General features: G+C 37.4%; 2 protein-coding genes and 1 pseudogene across 3 annotated transcripts; 2 read left to right on the forward strand and 1 right to left on the reverse strand.

Annotated features, from left to right (window-relative positions):
- The first annotated feature begins 2,187 nt into the window (after positions 1–2,187).
- On the forward strand, positions 2,188–3,516 carry LOC121798493 (ethylene-responsive transcription factor ERF014-like). The gene has a single exon (XM_042197532.1). The coding sequence runs from the start codon at positions 2,258–2,260 to the stop codon at positions 2,891–2,893; it is 636 nt and encodes a 211-aa protein (XP_042053466.1). The 5' UTR covers positions 2,188–2,257; the 3' UTR covers positions 2,894–3,516.
- A 3,583-nt stretch (positions 3,517–7,099) lies between these two features.
- LOC121747339 lies at positions 7,100–11,936 on the forward strand (annotated as a pseudogene).
- Positions 11,937–12,019: 83 nt separating this feature from the next.
- LOC121811246 (probable E3 ubiquitin-protein ligase RHC1A) lies at positions 12,020–13,423 on the reverse strand. 2 transcript variants are annotated; one of them, XM_042212067.1, is made up of 2 exons: positions 12,299–13,423; positions 12,020–12,150 (listed from the first exon to the last, which is right to left on the reverse strand). In XM_042212067.1, exons 1-2 carry the CDS (start codon positions 13,266–13,268, stop codon positions 12,119–12,121), a joined length of 1,002 nt encoding a protein of 333 aa, XP_042068001.1. In that variant the 5' UTR covers positions 13,269–13,423; the 3' UTR covers positions 12,020–12,118. The 2 variants fall into 2 exon arrangements, with proteins under 2 accessions (XP_042068001.1, XP_042068010.1); XM_042212076.1 differs by having other exon boundaries at positions 12,030–12,147.
- Between the last annotated feature and the right edge of the window lie 3,490 nt (positions 13,424–16,913).

Consider the following 16,913-nt stretch of genomic DNA (forward strand, 5'->3'; position numbering starts at 1 on the left):
CGGAGGTTGGCACGAACCAATCCGGTGACCATTATTGGTGGCGCATCTGTCGCCGGTATAATCAAAACCGGCCGACTGGAACAATCGAGCGCAACTAGAGTATGCTGTGCAATGCCATATACAGAGCCAACGAAGAAATCCAAAAGATACAGGGGTATTACCTCCAGGAAAAGCAGTCGGCGGGGAGCGGCCGGAGTGAGCTTGACATCATCAGTTCCGCCTTGGCGACCTACCAATCCATGAACTACAAGCCGTTCAAGTACCTCAACAATTGGCAGGAGATGCGGGCGCATCCGAAGTATAGGGGAGGCGTATCATCCTCCTCTAGCTCCTCCTCCAAACGGTCGAGGTCGCTATCCCTATCTGACGCCGACTCCGAGGATGTAGCTAGCCAACTTGCAGGAGCTAACTTGGGTAGCCCCGATGCCAGCCCGAGCAGTTCCCAACGCTGGCCGCAAGGAATGAAGAAGGCGGCGGCCAACCGCCGTCGCGCTGCAACTCCATCCGCCCCCGCTCTCGCTCCCTATGTGCCACCTCAACCCCCCACCAACTCGTTGTGGGGGATTTTGGCCCAACTCAGTTTGGCCGATAGGTCAACTATGACCCTCGAGTAACTTCGATCGCATGTGGCGATGATACGGGGTGTCCAAAGAACATTGGGGGTAGAGCCGGATGAATAGTCATCCACGGGGGTAATCTTTATTTTTTAGGTGTTTAATTATGTAATTTTTAATTTTTAGGATTTTAATTATGTAATTTTTAATTTTAAGTATTTTAATTATATAATTTTTAATTTTTAGTGTTTTAATTATGTAATTTTTAATTTTTTTGTACTTTGTAATATTATTCCAGGTATTTTTAATGCATTTTAATTTTGTGGAAATATTTTTATTTAAATTGAATAATAGAATGGTGAGACCATTGAGCTTGTCCTTGCGGAAGAGCACGAATGTGGGTGTTGTGCTCTTGCCTAAGAGTAAGGAGTAAAAGTGGGACCGGGCCCACATCCGTACTCGTTGGCAAGAGCACGGATGTGGATGCTCTAAGCGGGTAAAAGTTAGTCGCTCCAATTGCGGACGAGGTCACTAACTCACTTGTCGGAAAACTGTAATTGCTAATTAATTTTGACCTTTGAAGTTATGAGCGTGGCAGTTTTGCCTCAATTCTTCGGCTTGAACTTTTCTATCTTTCTTTCTTCCTCATTTGTTGCCAGTAATGGTTGACGCACCGGCACCGGCACCGGCACCGCCTTCGCTTACCGACATTATTCACTGTATTTGACTGTACAAATAAGAACTCTTTAAATGGTGTATGTTAAATTAAATTCCCGAGGTTCACTTATTTTTCACCACTTTATGCCAGCAATGGCTTATGCACTATCTCTTCCTACCGCTATGGACAACCTTATCATCATAAACACATCTTGTAAGAAGGGATTACTTGTTGTCCAAGTCAAGAACTCTTAAATGGTGAAAGACAAATTAAATTCCATGATATAAAATATTTATTAGGAGCTTCCCATGTTGGTTTCTGATTGTAATGCATATGCTACAACTGCCAAAGTCTACCCTTTTTCTGAGCAACTCTGTTGCTCTTTGAAAAATCAAGCTGTCTCACCATGTTAGTAATTGAAGCATATTTGCTCTTTTTATTCTCTTTTTCACACGTCAACAGTTTCAAAATGGATGCCTCATAAATGATATACTAGTTTTAAATAAAAGAGGGAAAAAATGTGATGGAAGTATTGACGGTGGACAGTGAGATTCACATTAATATTTAATTATTTAAAAATTTTCATATTTTGAAATTGATCTAATTTTGGTGGACAATTCAAAATAGTAAAATTAGTCTTATTTTTTTTGGACGGATAGAGTATAAAATTACTGGCTTTCTCTATTATATTTTGTTTACACTTTTCACCACTCTATTAATTAGAAGTTACAAACTTTAGTAGTAGTGTTAATGAGTAGGTTAGAAAAGTCATTATCATATGAGTAAGTACGAAGCATCTCTTCTCTTTATATTAATCCCAGAATTAACACTGGCAAATATCTGTCACATTTAACTAAACCTTGACCAAATTAAAACTCTACAATTTTTTTTATATTTTCCCTAAATCTCCCCCATTAAAAATAATCTATAAATATCACCACTTCCCTCCTTCCACCACAACACCATTATCCCATTTCAAGCAGCAAAACTAGGAAAAAACAAGAAAAAAAAAACTCACACAAAAAACCCCCTTAATCTCCCAGAAATGGTGAAGACAGAAACCAAGCTTTCAACATCATCATCTTCTTCTTCTTCTTCTTCTTCATCGTCGTTGTCGTCGTCATCATCGCGGAAAAACCCAATCCCCCAATGCAAGAAGAAATTCAAGGGAGTGAGGATGAGAAGCTGGGGATCATGGGTTTCCGAGATCAGAGCGCCCAATCAGAAAACGAGGATTTGGCTCGGCTCCTACTCCACGGCGGAGGCGGCGGCACGTGCATACGACGCCGCCCTTCTATGCCTCAAAGGCTCATCCGCCAATCTCAACTTCCCCTCATCTTCCAATAATCTCATCAACACCACCGATCAAAACATGTCGCCCAAATCCATCCAGAGAGTCGCCGCCGCTGCAGCCAATGCGGAGGTTCTAGAAGGCTTTAGAAACCCTAGCCCTCCATCTCCGAGCTCGGCGTCGTCTTCGTCTCCGAGCCGGATCGAAGACGACCGGATTTCGGCGGCGGCGCCGTATGAGGTCCAGATGGAGGAGCCGAGCATGGCGGCGTGGTACAACTTTGATTCCCCTAAGTACAATGAGATGCTTAATGGGGTGTTTTTTGATCCTTTGATGATGGAGGATTATTCCTATGAAGATGGAGATATTCCTCTCTGGAGCTTCTGTTGAAGATTCGAGTCTTTTTTTTTCTGTTTATTATATATATTTGTTGTTTATCTGTTCATTCATTGGATGATCTTCAGTTTATTTCATGAAGACATTACTGACTTAGGCCGAATAATATATACATATATATATTGGATTAGGAAAAAAATGTTTGGAATATTATTGATTGTTTGGGGGTTCAATTCGCAATAGAGTGGTGGAGTATGTTTTAAGGGCTCTTTTAAGTGAATTTTGATTTAGGCTGAATTATACATACATATATTTTTGGAATTTTTTATAGATTGTTTGAGGGTTCTATTCAATAGAGTATCATGTTTTATGGGCTCTTTTAAGTGAATTGACTGCATACACCATTTTTCTAATTAAGTTTCACGTGTGACTGTGTGGTTTCTGTAAGGATGATCGATAATAGTTCTCGTTTGTCCCGTGATGACTTGAGCCCAATCTATTGGGTGAAGAAAATTAAAAACGTCTTACTCATTCGTATGGGTTTCCTTGTCAATAGTGTGTGAGCTTTGTTGTTTGTAATTCATTCATGGTATACATGAGTAACATATGTATAGAAAGAAGTTGTATTTTCTGAGTTATTCCAAGAATATTGATGGATCTTTTACAAGGTATTTAAATACTAGTAGTTCATATTACTTCCTACTTTTATCTTTATTTTTTATGACAAGGAGATGAATATGATAAACTAAAATATACTTCAAATTACGCACTTGAATAATTTATATAAATCAAACATATATAGATAATTGTAGTGTGACGAAATCGAGTTTAATTTGAATAGATTTTAATTATTTTGAAATTAAAAGTAAATGATAGAAACGACATATACGCCTATAACGTAAGAGTTATTTCAAGATCGTATGATTTTGCACATGGATCTGTCTATTTTTAGAGAAGTTAAAAATGCATGGCTCCATTTCCTATCTTTTCTCTTACACTGTACTTGGTCATGTCAATTTTTTTTAAAAAAAATGTTCAAAAAATTTTAAATTGACCAATTTTTATCGTATTGTATTAAATGCTAGTATGTAGAGAGGTTTGGCAGAAGAAATAGTTTCTACCCTACACTACATTTCAATAGCATCCATATTCTAATTGATAATCATGCATGGTGCTATGTAATTACGCATAATATAATAATTAAATATGAGAATAAATATGGAAGATTTTTTTTATAATTATACCAAAGTGGATTTTCGAGTGAGTGATGATGATATATAGTGAACATGGGATAGAGCCCACAAAGCTTATTATTTGAATTTTATTCTTTGCAAACATATCATGTGCAATGGAGCATCTATTCATCAAGAAAAGAAAAGAAATCCAATCTTCTTTTTTAAATGAGTCTAAGCTTGTGATCGCCATGTGTGTATATTTGTCTTTGGGGAATCCTAAGTCGCTCTTGTGTTGTGCTATGTGACACATCTTTTTCTTTCCTATTACCATCCAATACATTCGACACACATCAAAAGAGTTAAATTCAATAACGAATTTAATCAAATAGTACTATATAACAAAAGTCGCTTCCACTATCACCTATTATGAATGAATCCAATAACTATTGGGATAGTATGAAAAAGAATTGCACATACAATTAATTGTTGCAATAGTAATAATAATATTACCCTACACCACACTTTTTTCAGGTATATTGATTTTCCATAATCTAAAAAAATACTACTTATTATCACAATAATAATGTTTAAAGTGTGTAAAACCAAAATTGAATGTGGTTGGAACAATTAATCTCGAATAGCTTTCACACCTATGAACAGTGGCCTTTATTATGGATAAAAGACCCACAAGCCCAATTATCTGAGTCCCACTATGCTTATTCAAATAGGCAAGGTAGAAGGAGAACCTGTTGGGGTACAAACCCATCCCACATCGGATGAGTATGAGAAGTTGAAGGTGTATATAATTCCTGTCCAACCCCAATTAGTTTGAGGCCTTTTGGGAGTGAGCCAAAAACAAATCCGTGCGGGCTTGACCCAAAGCGGACAATATCAAACTAATGTTGCAGTCGACGATCCTAACAAGTGGTATCAGAGCCCAGGTGGCTATGGGTTGTGCCTGGATGAGCCCCGGTTAGGGTGGGGCCCTGAAGGACTCGGGTTAGAGTCGGGCCCAGGATGACCCAGGGGCCAGGGCTGGAACGACCCATGTTCGTGTCGACTGCGTTCCCAATGTGGTCTCGGTTTGAGGGGAGGTTTGTTGGGGTACAAACCCATCCCACATCGGATGAGTATGGGAAGTTGGAAGGTGTATATAATTCCTGTCCAACCCCAATTAGTTTGAGGCCTTTTGGAAGTGACCCAAAAACAAATCCGTGCGGGTTTGACCCAAAGCGGACAATATCAAACTAATGTTGCAGTCGACGATCCTAACAAGTGGTATCAGAGCCCAGGTGGCTATGGGTTGTGCCTGGATGAGCCCCGGTTAGGGTCGGGCCCTGAAGGACTCGGGTTAGAGTCGGGCCCAGGATGACCCAGGGGCCAGGGCTGGAACGACCCATGTTCGTGTCGACTGCGTTCCCGATGTGGTCTCGGTTTGAGGGGAGGTTTGTTGGGGTACAAACCCATCCCACATCGGATGAGTATGGGAAGTTGGAAGGTGTATATAATTCCTGTCCAACCCCAATTAGTTTGAGGCCTTTTGGGAGTGACCCAAAAAACAAATCCGTGCGGGTTTGACCCAAAGCGGACAATATCAAACTAATGTTGCAGTCGACGATCCTAACAAGTGGTATCAGAGCCCAGGTGGCTATGGGTTGTGCCTGGATGAGCCCCGGTTAGGGTCGGGCCCTGAAGGACTCGGGTTAGAGTCGGGCCCAGGATGACCCAGGGGCCAGGGCTAGAACGACCCATGTTCGTGTCGACTGCGTTCCCGATGTGGTCTCGGTTTGAGGGGAGGTTTGTTGGGGTACAAACCCATCCCACATCGGATGAGTATGGGAAGTTGGAAGGTGTATATAATTCCTGTCCAACCCCAATTAGTTTGAGGCCTTTTGGGAGTGACCCAAAAACAAATCCGTGCGGGTTTGACCCAAAGCGGACAATATCAAACTAATGTTGCAGTCGACGATCCTAACAAGTGGTATCCCCGATGTGGTCTCGGTTTGAGGGGAGGTTTGTTGGGGTACAAACCCATCCCACATCGGATGAGTATGGGAAGTTGGAAGGTGTATATAATTCCTGTCCAACCCCAATTAGTTTGAGGCCTTTTGGGAGTGACCCAAAAACAAATCCGTGCGGGCTTGACCCAAAGCGGACAATATCAAAATAATGTTGCAGTCGACGATCCTAACAGAACCAACCATTGATGGAAAGCTTTATAGAAGTGTGGTTGGTGCATTGCAATATGCAACAATCACAAGGCCTAAACTTAGAGCATCTCCAATGGCGGCGAGCGGACAGGCTAGCCGATTCCCGGCGCTGGCCGGTCCGCTCGCCGAACCATTGAAACCGGCGAGCGCCATTTCGGCAAAAAAATCGGCGACCCGACGCCGATTTTCGGGTGCTGGCCGATCCGCTCGCCGGTCGGCTGGCTGCCATTGCAGGCTCCCGATCGGCGAGCGATCGACCAACTCAATTTTTTTTTCTTTTTTCGAAACACTATGTATACGCGTTTGTGGCATGTCGACTGCATTGTTGATATAATGTACGCCTGTATTATCCTGCACAATATGATTGTCGAAGATGAAGGTGTACAACTGACTAGTTGGGCCAATGACAATGCTAATGAAGCTGGCCCAAGCCACGGCGTGGCCGCCCCCAACGTACGAAGGGGGGTACCTTACGATGAAGTCGGCCGCCTCAAGGCACATGCCGACATGCGCCAAGTGATGCTCATATTCGACTCCAAAAGGATTTAATTGAAGAGTTGTGGGCGCGGATGACTGCACGTCGTTAGATTTTTTTTAATTAATGTACTTTTTTTAATTTAAACATTATTATTGAATTTTCCCGTATTTGTGTCGTAAATTTAATTCCCTATTTTGTGTGATTGTTAATTATTTGTTTTTTATAATTTTGTTTATTGTGGCTAGCCTATTACTTGTCCAGTTGCTTGTCCTGATGATGTGGCAGGAGGAGTTTTTAGTGCTGATGATATGGTAGGAGGAGTTTGTGGCTAGCCTATGACTGACCTATTACCATTGGAGATGCTCTTAGCTTTTCAGTCAACAAAGTAAGTCAATACATGGCTTGCCCTCTAGATACTAATTGGAGAGCTGTTAAGAGAATTCTTAGGTACCTCAGTGGCACTGCTGACTATGGCTTACATGTTAAGGCTTCAAATTTCAAAATCTCTGGTTTTTCTGACTCGGATTGAGCATCAGACATTAATGATAAGAGATCAACCACTGGTTATTGTGTGTATTTTGGTGATAATTTGATCTCTTGGTGTGCCAAAAAGCAAAAGGTCGTGTCGAGGTCTAGCACTGAGGCAGAATATAGAAGCTTAGCCCATGCCGTGTCTGAGATTACATGGATTATATCTGTGGTGAAGCAAACCATATCCCACATCGGAGAATAGACAAGAGTTGCAAGCATATAAATGGGCTACCCCAACTCCATTAGTATGAGGCCTTTTGGGGAGTACCTCAAGAGCAAAACCGTAAGGGCTTTGCCCAAAGCGGACAATATCATACTAATGTGGAGTTCGGGTGTGCACCACCGATACCCAACAACATCATTGCTGGAGGAGCTTGATATACCAATGTAGACACCTCTTGTGGTTTGGGAGGATAATTTGAGCACTATTGCATTAGCCTCCAATCCTGTACTTCACTCAAGAGCTAAGCATATTGAACTGGATATCCACTTTGTTCGAGACAAGTTGGCTGCAAAGGAAATAGATCTCAGACATGTTCCTTCACTTGATCAGGTTGCTGACATACTAACCAAGCCACTCAGTCTCCAATTCTTCACGAGGCTCAGAAACAAGTTAGGAGTTTGCTCTCTCGCCTCCCTCCAATTGAGGGGAAGTGTTAACCTTGCTGATGTGAAGCAAGCTAAGAAGGAGGAGACGACTCAAGCCAGCTGGAAAGATGTGCTTCTAGGACCACCTCCGATGAAGTTGGATAAGAGAAAAGAGATGCAGCACGTGGCATGTGGTCCTGCTATTCTTGCATCGTGTTGAATTGCTATTGATTGATAATTGTAGTTTGTTAGAGTACTCTGCTTTTAGATTTCTTTTGATAGGTTATATATATATCCGTAGAGTTATCTGTAGCTCATTGTGAATTTCATCATTATTCAAAATATCCACTTTCAGCTATCATCTTCTTTTCCTTTACTTCATGGCTTCCGCTCATAACCTATTACGTACCAAACATACCTCATAAATATCTTCTATACCAAACGTAGTTCATGTTGTCACAAAATTAATCTCTAACGAAGGGCTGAAATAAAATACATACAAAAAAGGTTGAGGGTATTAATACAAACATACAAATTGAAACAAAATGAAATATTTTTGCCCTCTCTCACGACTGAAGAAATACTGCAAATTTCAAACAGTCGCTTTGGGAAAAATCCAACCACCGGAGGAGAGATGTCTTATACGAAGGAGCAGCTCCTTGCTCGCTTACAGCTTCATTTTTTCTTCTAATCATTGATCACATTGTTCAATTGTTGCAATGGAGCAAAGCTTGTGATTTGGCGAGTTTATGTTTCAGTCGATATTCAAATTGAATTGGATTTTTTTTGTTGCGAATGCTTTTATGCTCTCGCATTAATGTAAATTTTGATTTGAGGGCGGAACTTCATCTTGCTTGTACTATGTTTTTTAGAAAATGTAGCGTCGAAGTAGAATGAGCTGGATTAATTTATTTGGTTAGTTTCAAGTGCATCCGGTTGATTAGTTTAATTGATCTAATTGGAATGCTATTTCTGTCATTATTACAATGTGGCATGGCATCAGTAACATTAAACCGTTCTAAATTAGTTTAAGAAGGTTAGTGTATTGAAACACAAGTTGGTTATCAGAAACTGAACACTTTTAAGTCATGAATTTGCCGTAGTGCGGCTTGCTGTGTGTTTGTTCTATTAAGATATGATTTCTCCAAGTGTATCTGTGTATATAGTTGTAAAATAGAATATTTTAATCCAGTTTTAACAATTAAACAGTTGTAGATAACCCGTGGGGTTATTATTTGCGGTTATTCTGGAAATGCTGTTTTCAAGTTAGTGATCTTATGATGAAGTTGGTTCCAGTTTTCCATCAGAGGGTAGGTATATTTGTTAAAATTTACTGCTTCGTTTGTAATCTCTTTGCTGATTTCTCCTCAGGAGCTTCAAATAGGTTTCTCCCAATATGGGCATCCTGTTGTATTGACAGTGGAAGCTCAGGTAACAGACAGTTGAGGCTAATTCTATGTTTCTTTGTTTTTTCTAATATGAAGTGAGCTTGTTGTTGACATCAGGCAAAGTATGTTGGGAATATGAAAGGTGCACTGAGCAAGAACTTGTTCTTGAAGGTTAGATAGTCATAGATGCTAAGGTGCTTGTTCTTGCTTATTCATCTCAAAGTCCTCAATGTTGGCACCCTGTTATACCCAGGACAAGAAACAAAGATACTAAATTTTTTCTGCTTTGACGGACACAATGGTAGATTTGAAAGGTATATATGCTTTTTCATTGGTAGTCTATCTGTCTCTCATATCTCTGGTGTGTTGTGTCGTTGGCGTCTCTGAAGAAAAGTAACTTTGTAATGTCAATTTACTAATTATGTTGAAGAACTATGCAGTTCTTTCTCAGAGACTTGGTCTGGGAAAAGGAGGTGTAAGAATGGCTCCAGAAGAGGCACTCTCAGAGGTTCTTCACGTATTTGCTTCTTAATCTATGCAATCTTATATTAATGATGTTATTCACTGGCTTATTTTATTAGTGAGATTTAATATTTTAATTATAGCTAGAGTTTATGTGAATTTTTTTCTGAGGGAATAAAACTTATATTCTTGCAATGCTCTCACTACCATTTGCAGCTGGATTAAGCTCATCTAAGTTTTTTTGTTATCAACTTATTAATGAACATATAGTATTTTTATGTGAATTTTAGTGCATACTCGGGAAGCAACTGGTGTCGTGATTAAATATTCTGTATTTTATTATGTAAATTAACTGGGCATATTGCACCAAATGAGATAGTGAATGGTCCAAATTTAGCTACCATGCAGTGATTTCGAGAAGAATATATAGTAGAGAATTTTGTGAGGTAGACATGTTTAATTATTAATTTTTCATTTGAAGTAAAAATTTAAATGATATACGTTTCTTTTTAGAAGTAAGTACTAACTTCTAATTTTACTTTTGAATTTTCCTGTATTATTTTCAAAATTATTACTATTAGTTTCCATGGGGACATGTATTGCTTGCAATGTCACTGAGTAGTAGGATAATCGTCAAATTCTCTTGATGTGGTTACTGATTCTAACGATAATTGAGCTTATATCTCTAATTCTCTATGCATTTATTTTATTTATTGTAGGTACCCCTAGGTTGTGTTACTCCTTTGCACTTGTGAATGAATGAGCAAGGTACATTTCATATTTTTTTCTGGATTCATGTATGTATGTATATAAGTTTTCACTGCCTCTTTCTGGAGTATGAAATTGCTTATTGAAATAGTTCATTTTTGCTCTTTGTGAAGGCATGTTTCTTTGTTGTTAGATAAAGGATTTAAAAGTCAAGAATGCTGTTTCTTCCATCCGTTGTCAAATGACATGTCAATTGGTACGTGATCATAATATTTTGTTTATTTTGAGTTTAATAAAGTTCTTGCCTGTACACATTGGATTTTGAGAACTGGACTACCAAAAGAGGGATTTTCTAGAGAATTTTCATACATGCAGTATGTTGGAGTGTTTTCCTGGAAGAATTACGAAAATATTTGAGGAATTTAGTCTTGTTAGTTTAAGGAAGATGCGGAAGATCAAATTTGTGATGTGGGGTATTGTTGTCAGGATTTTTATATGAATGATATCTGTACAGACTGGAGAGTAATGTTTGTAAAATAGTTTATGCTAAATGAGTGTCTGGGCACCCCTTGATGTAACTCTGCGCAGTTCTGATATTTCTAAAAAAATCTGTTACATATTTAAAAAACGTAAATTTCACTTTCTAGCCCAAAATATGCATGTTTTTTAAGATATACTATCCCACACTCTAATCAAGACAAATTGGTACCAGATAAATTGTTAGATTCCAAATGACGACCAGCCAACTTTCCTGGAACAAAAGTCTTGTTAGGCTGCATAATGTCAGCATGTTTTTTGTTGGGAAGCTGTTGATTTTTGATTAGTAAATGTGATTGAATGACTGGATGAATAATATAATTTTAGATTGCAATGGGAAATTTCTTTCATCCTTTCATATTCTTCTTATTATCCCCTCAAAATAGCTGTGTGTCATGGATGAAGCATGGAATTTGACATCAATTCTTAATTTTTCACAGGGCCAAAACCTGCAAACCATCCAATGCTTCCACAAAGGAGAAACCTTCTGGGACTATGAACTCGTCGATCACTTACGCTGACCCTGATAAATTTGTTGATGAGATTCTGGAAAAGACTAGAACCATAGTTCTCTCAGAGGTCGGTTATAATGGTATTTTGAATCTATTAGTTAGTGACTCTTCTGTGACATCTAACCATATTCAGTACAGATAAAAGAGGACGAGAACATAGAGAAATATCGGGAGCAACTTGCAACTATAGTTTCGAACAATATAAGCAAACAACTTGGCATGGAGTTGAAGAATCTTGATGTGAGTCTCAAATTTTCTCAGTATTCCTATTACGTATAGATTATAGTAGTATATCTCTAATGTAACACTGATAGCTTGCAAACTGTGAGGACTCCAAATTAATTTTGCTTACATGCAAATTGTTGCAGATAATATTCAAGAACGTGGCATATACAGAAGGCTTCAAAGCGGGCATTCATCATCAGCCAAAGAGAATGTAAAATTACCCACATTCATAGAAAATGCGTAGAAACCAACTATCAGAAAAAAAGCTAACTGGAATGGTCTAATTTCATTTTTCAAATGCAATTTGATTCGAATGATGTGATTCTTTATTCCAACATATCATGACAATTCTTAATTATAAGTGTCCTGAAGTATTCCTATGCCTTCTATAATACATCATCACTGCTGATCTTGAACACCAGAGCCATAGTAAATATCAATTTTCTTGTCTGTTTGCTGTGTGCTCTACAGTATATTACACCTCCATGATTCAGCTGCTGAAACAGGTAGATGTAACTAATTACATGACAGTATAATCGGGACAGCTTGATGTTATTATTGCTTTTCAATTTGGTATACATTTACACATTATAGAATTTGTACAGTTTTCTTTGCAGTCCATTCTTAGTTTAGTTCAGTTCTCACCGTGGTGATCTCCAGACCCATTTCCACGTGGGCGAAGTGGCCGATATCTAGAGCGGAATGGCCACATGTCTGCCAGCCGCCTCAGCCGTGGGCACCTCCTGTCTTCAACGTGAACTTGGTTGGATTCATCTTCACAAGTTTGATTCGGAGTCTGGATTTCATGGCGGCATACTGGGCAAGAATTATGCAGCCTCAGCCATGGAACAATGCAGTCAGAATGGAAGATGTGCTTGCATGGTAACTCTCTTGCTTCCAACCCAACTTTTAATTCTTCCTTGCAAACTGGGCATTCAGTGTCTGTCTCCAGATGTGTTTGTGCAATTTTAATTGTTGGAATAGCATCAATAGCTGAATCTGGAGCTGGTGGCGGTCCCGGCCTGTCGTTCTGAGTTATCTCCTCGATGAGCCCTTGCAGTCCTGGCCCGGTGAAGTAGTTTCTAGGGTCTACTCCTGGTGGGACTAGCCTTTCTCTCGGCCTATTTCTGTTTGCAGGGATATGGCCTGTTGGCCGGAGAATAATCCAGGTTCTAGGCCGGGCTATAATCCCGCTATCTGGACCCCAACCGTCGTCTTCCTCCTCACCAAACGAAGGACCTCTCCTCCGGAACCAGCTTTCATTTCCCTCCTCTTCCGGCTCCCTATGACGCCGTCTTCGCCGCCCATGAACCCGTGTTTGGCCCATAATTGAGGCCCGTTCATTCGGGCTGTCCTCTAGCCCAAGTGGATGATCCAGCATGAGGGCCAATGCTTCAAGAATCCGGGCCTCCGGAGAGGGATCGAACGCGGTGAATTCAAGAACCGGCTGCGGCCTCGCCATGTCGATTTCGTAGAGAAATTGGCCTAGGCAGCGGGGACAGACGATACTGGATGGGTCCTCAGGCGCGATCCTGACCGTCCGGTGGCACTGGTAACACCAGTAGAGGTTGGAGCTTCTCCCATTGCCGTTGGCTCTTGGAGGGCTCAGAGACATGATGAGTGTATGCAAATATTACGCAGAAAATGGGAAAAGAATCTGAAATTTCCAAGGAGATGCATGGCTTATATAAATGGAATAAGAGAGTTGTTCTATTTAGGGGAAAAAGCATGGCTTTTTGAAGCTGCATGAAGAGATTCCTACTTTGTTTCTGCTTGTTTAAAAAGTAAAGCATCACACATAAAATGGAAGTCCTCTTGTCTTGCTTAGCAAATCGATTTGATCGAGTTTATATTTCAAACTAAACTATCAAACACAACTTAATTGATAACACTCTTCCTTTTCAAGCAATAGGTTATGAAGAAACATGTGGTAGAGTGGTTAATGCATAAGACTATGAGTCTCAAATTTGAGTCTCTAAACTTTAAATTTCTATTTATTTGTTAATAAAAATGGTAGAATCATTATTAATGATCGATTACTCAATAAACAGTACTCCAAATAAAAGAGACATAAGGTTGCATGATAGGTGTCCTCGTGTCAAGTTTGTAATTCTAACTTAATAGAAAATTAAAATGTTCGAGTTTCTAAGACCATCTCCAAGGGTACATTAAAACTTAAAAGAGGATATGTAATTAGCTCCAATAGTACTAAAAAACCAACCCCATTTTTAGTTTTTGAGAAAAAAATACCTATCTTTAGGTTTATACTAAACCAAAACTTAAAAGTTTTTCAAATTTTGTGATTAAAAAAGGCATAATATAGAGAATATTCTTTTAAGTTTGACTTTAGTGTAAATGATTGGAGTAAAATCATATTTGATGTGACATTTACATTAAAATAAGTTTTAATTTAGCGTAAATGATTGGAGATGTTCTAAGTCCAATAGCAAATACAGTTGGATTGGGCCTGCATCCAAGCCCATTTTAGACAATACTGTACTTGTGTGTAGTCTATTAAATATTTCAACCAGGGCAAATTAATTTAATAAATTATGAAAATTAGGAATATTACCTTTTTCTCCTTGTGTTGTAAGCCATTACTACTTTCTTGTATGATCCATTTGTTCATGCATTTAAATTATTTAAGAGCTTCTTAACTTTATGAAATTCCTCATTTTCATTTGCTTTTAATGAATTAATATGTAAAGTACCCTCGCCAAAATAAAATATATTAGTAAAGCCCAAGAAAATTTGCAAAACAAGAAACCTATAATGGAATGCAACATAACTATAAGTTTTGAGGTTTCAATATTACTAATAAAAATACAAAGCTTGGTAATATTGGTGCTAAAAAATAAGTTATGACAAACAAGTAAATGCTCTGTTGGGGAGGCAGACCATTTAATTTATTCTTCAATAATGCCAATAAAAATTAAATATTATACCAGACTACCCAAATCTAAATGAAACACAAGAACTGAGTGTATATTAATTAATGGGATTTGGTTAATGCTGCTTCTCTTAAATATATACAGTATCAGAAACCTAACATTTTCACCACATGGTTGTGCAGTACAAAGAAAAAACATATTGTCATTAATGTTTTGAAACAAATTCTCAACTAACATTTCATGTTGACCACTACCTTTGTACTACTATATGAATAGATATATAGATGGATAAAAGAGTTGGGAAAAATAAAATCAAGTTTGAAATGTGATGAATTTGTAGTGAAAATAATGAAGTAATACATATAGAACTTTCATCTTCCATGAGAAATAGATAATCCACCGAAATTCTTTACAATTTAAGGGCTGAAAATAATTCTTTATTTACTTTAAAATAGCAATCTATATATAAATAACTCTAGAAATTTTTTCGGCATTGAATAATGGTTTAGTTTTGCATTTAATTTAGGGTTAATTATAATCTATAGCCTGAACTTTTAATGAATTTCAGTTTATAGCTACAATTTCAATTTATTGTTTGTATAACAATTTATTTGATTCATGTTTGGACTTTGTTGGCATCATTATGACGAACAATTTGATGTATTGCTCGACATTTTTAATTGATAAATGGAAATGAACTTTGTTGGAATTGTAATCGTGTCCATAATTAATTAAGCTTTTCTTTAGATTTATACACACATAATGACATAAATATTGTTGAACCTCTGTATGATTTAATGTGAAGCGTTGTATCAATTTAGTTACGCGTATTTATAAATTTATACTTATATGAATTACGAAAGTTGATGCGAAGTATGATGATTGTGTTCGATCGCCAGATTCTAGAGCTTAACTTTCACGAAAATATATGTATTAAATTAATTACTGGATTTCAACACTTATCTGCTTTGAACAGTCAAAAGTTGCATGATAAACCTATTTTGGATTAATTAAACATAGGCCAATCATAATTTAAAGGCATGCCAATTTTGACAGGGATTACATAGTTTCAACTTTCATTTTCAATATAGTACTACTTCAATTTGTTAATGTATAATAGAATAACATAATTTAATTATCGATCGGTACGTACTGGCTGATACATATGGGATATATATGCATAATATTTCCTTGTATGCATTTAGTATAAAGTGAAATTTTGACACATTTTATTACAAACTCATATGTGAAAGCTAAACTAGTGTATTTTTCCTAAACAAAACTGTAGTAATAGTAAACATAATTAACAGGTTATTGTAACAAGGATTTGATCTTATGTAACCTAAAATATACTGTTGTAGTGCTAGTCAAACTAAAAATTTAATGATGCAATCATATGTAAAACTTAAAAATATAATGGAAATCTAAGATAGGTAGAAGCTAAATTTGATTTTTGTGACACCTTCATTAAATAAAATCAAAATCCAATAAAGTCAAAAGGAGGGACTGTGTTAGGTGACTTACCTATTAATAAATCATTTGATGGTGAAATTATTCATCTATATTCATTCATTTTCTTTGCCATTAACTTAAGATTTCTTTTTCCCACTTTTATCAAGTCAGATTCATAAACTTTTTGACTTTTCAATATTTGAAAATCTTTTTTCAAATATAATCTATTACATATGAAAGTAAAAGTCAATTTAGTTGTTTGCATTTAGTGAACCGTTTGGGAGGTTCAATTAATTAGACTGAAGCATGAAGACAACTTAAATGAGAGTTAGAATTCATTTTCAGAGTCTTCTTGTAATACACAAATAAATAAATGAGAAAAAGTAAAGGAAAATAATGTTTTTGTTTGAATTTAGGGTTAGTTTAAATTTTTGTTGGCCCGACCTTGTTTTTATATGAAAAAACTCGAGCCCAAAAATAAAACGAGCAAGAGTAAATGCAAAGATCCCAAACTTATAGACCCGCAACAAATAATAAGAAAATAAATCCGAAAAAATGCAAAACACTTCTAAAAATGCAAAACACTACTAAACCCAACAACAAAATTAGCTAATTTACTCTTAAACTGAATTATTATTATTATTATTATTATTATTATTATTATTATTATTATTCATTAATTGTTTTTTTTTTGAAGTGACACATCTGCCCACCCCATTATAAACTTTGAAGTGACATTCACAAAACCGTATTCCATAATGATTTTGCTGGCATAAAATAAAGGTCAAAATGCCATCATCAAAAGAGATCTTAGTAAAGCAAAGAATATGTCACAAATTGATAACATTGTCTATTTGTTCTTTTTGTTGCAAATTCGCATACTAATATTAATAAAAAAAGCATTATGCATGGGAAAA

The sequence above is a fragment of the Salvia splendens genome, chromosome 1 (genome assembly GCF_004379255.2).
Source record: "Salvia splendens isolate huo1 chromosome 1, SspV2, whole genome shotgun sequence".
Classification (NCBI taxonomy): domain Eukaryota; kingdom Viridiplantae; phylum Streptophyta; class Magnoliopsida; order Lamiales; family Lamiaceae; genus Salvia; species Salvia splendens.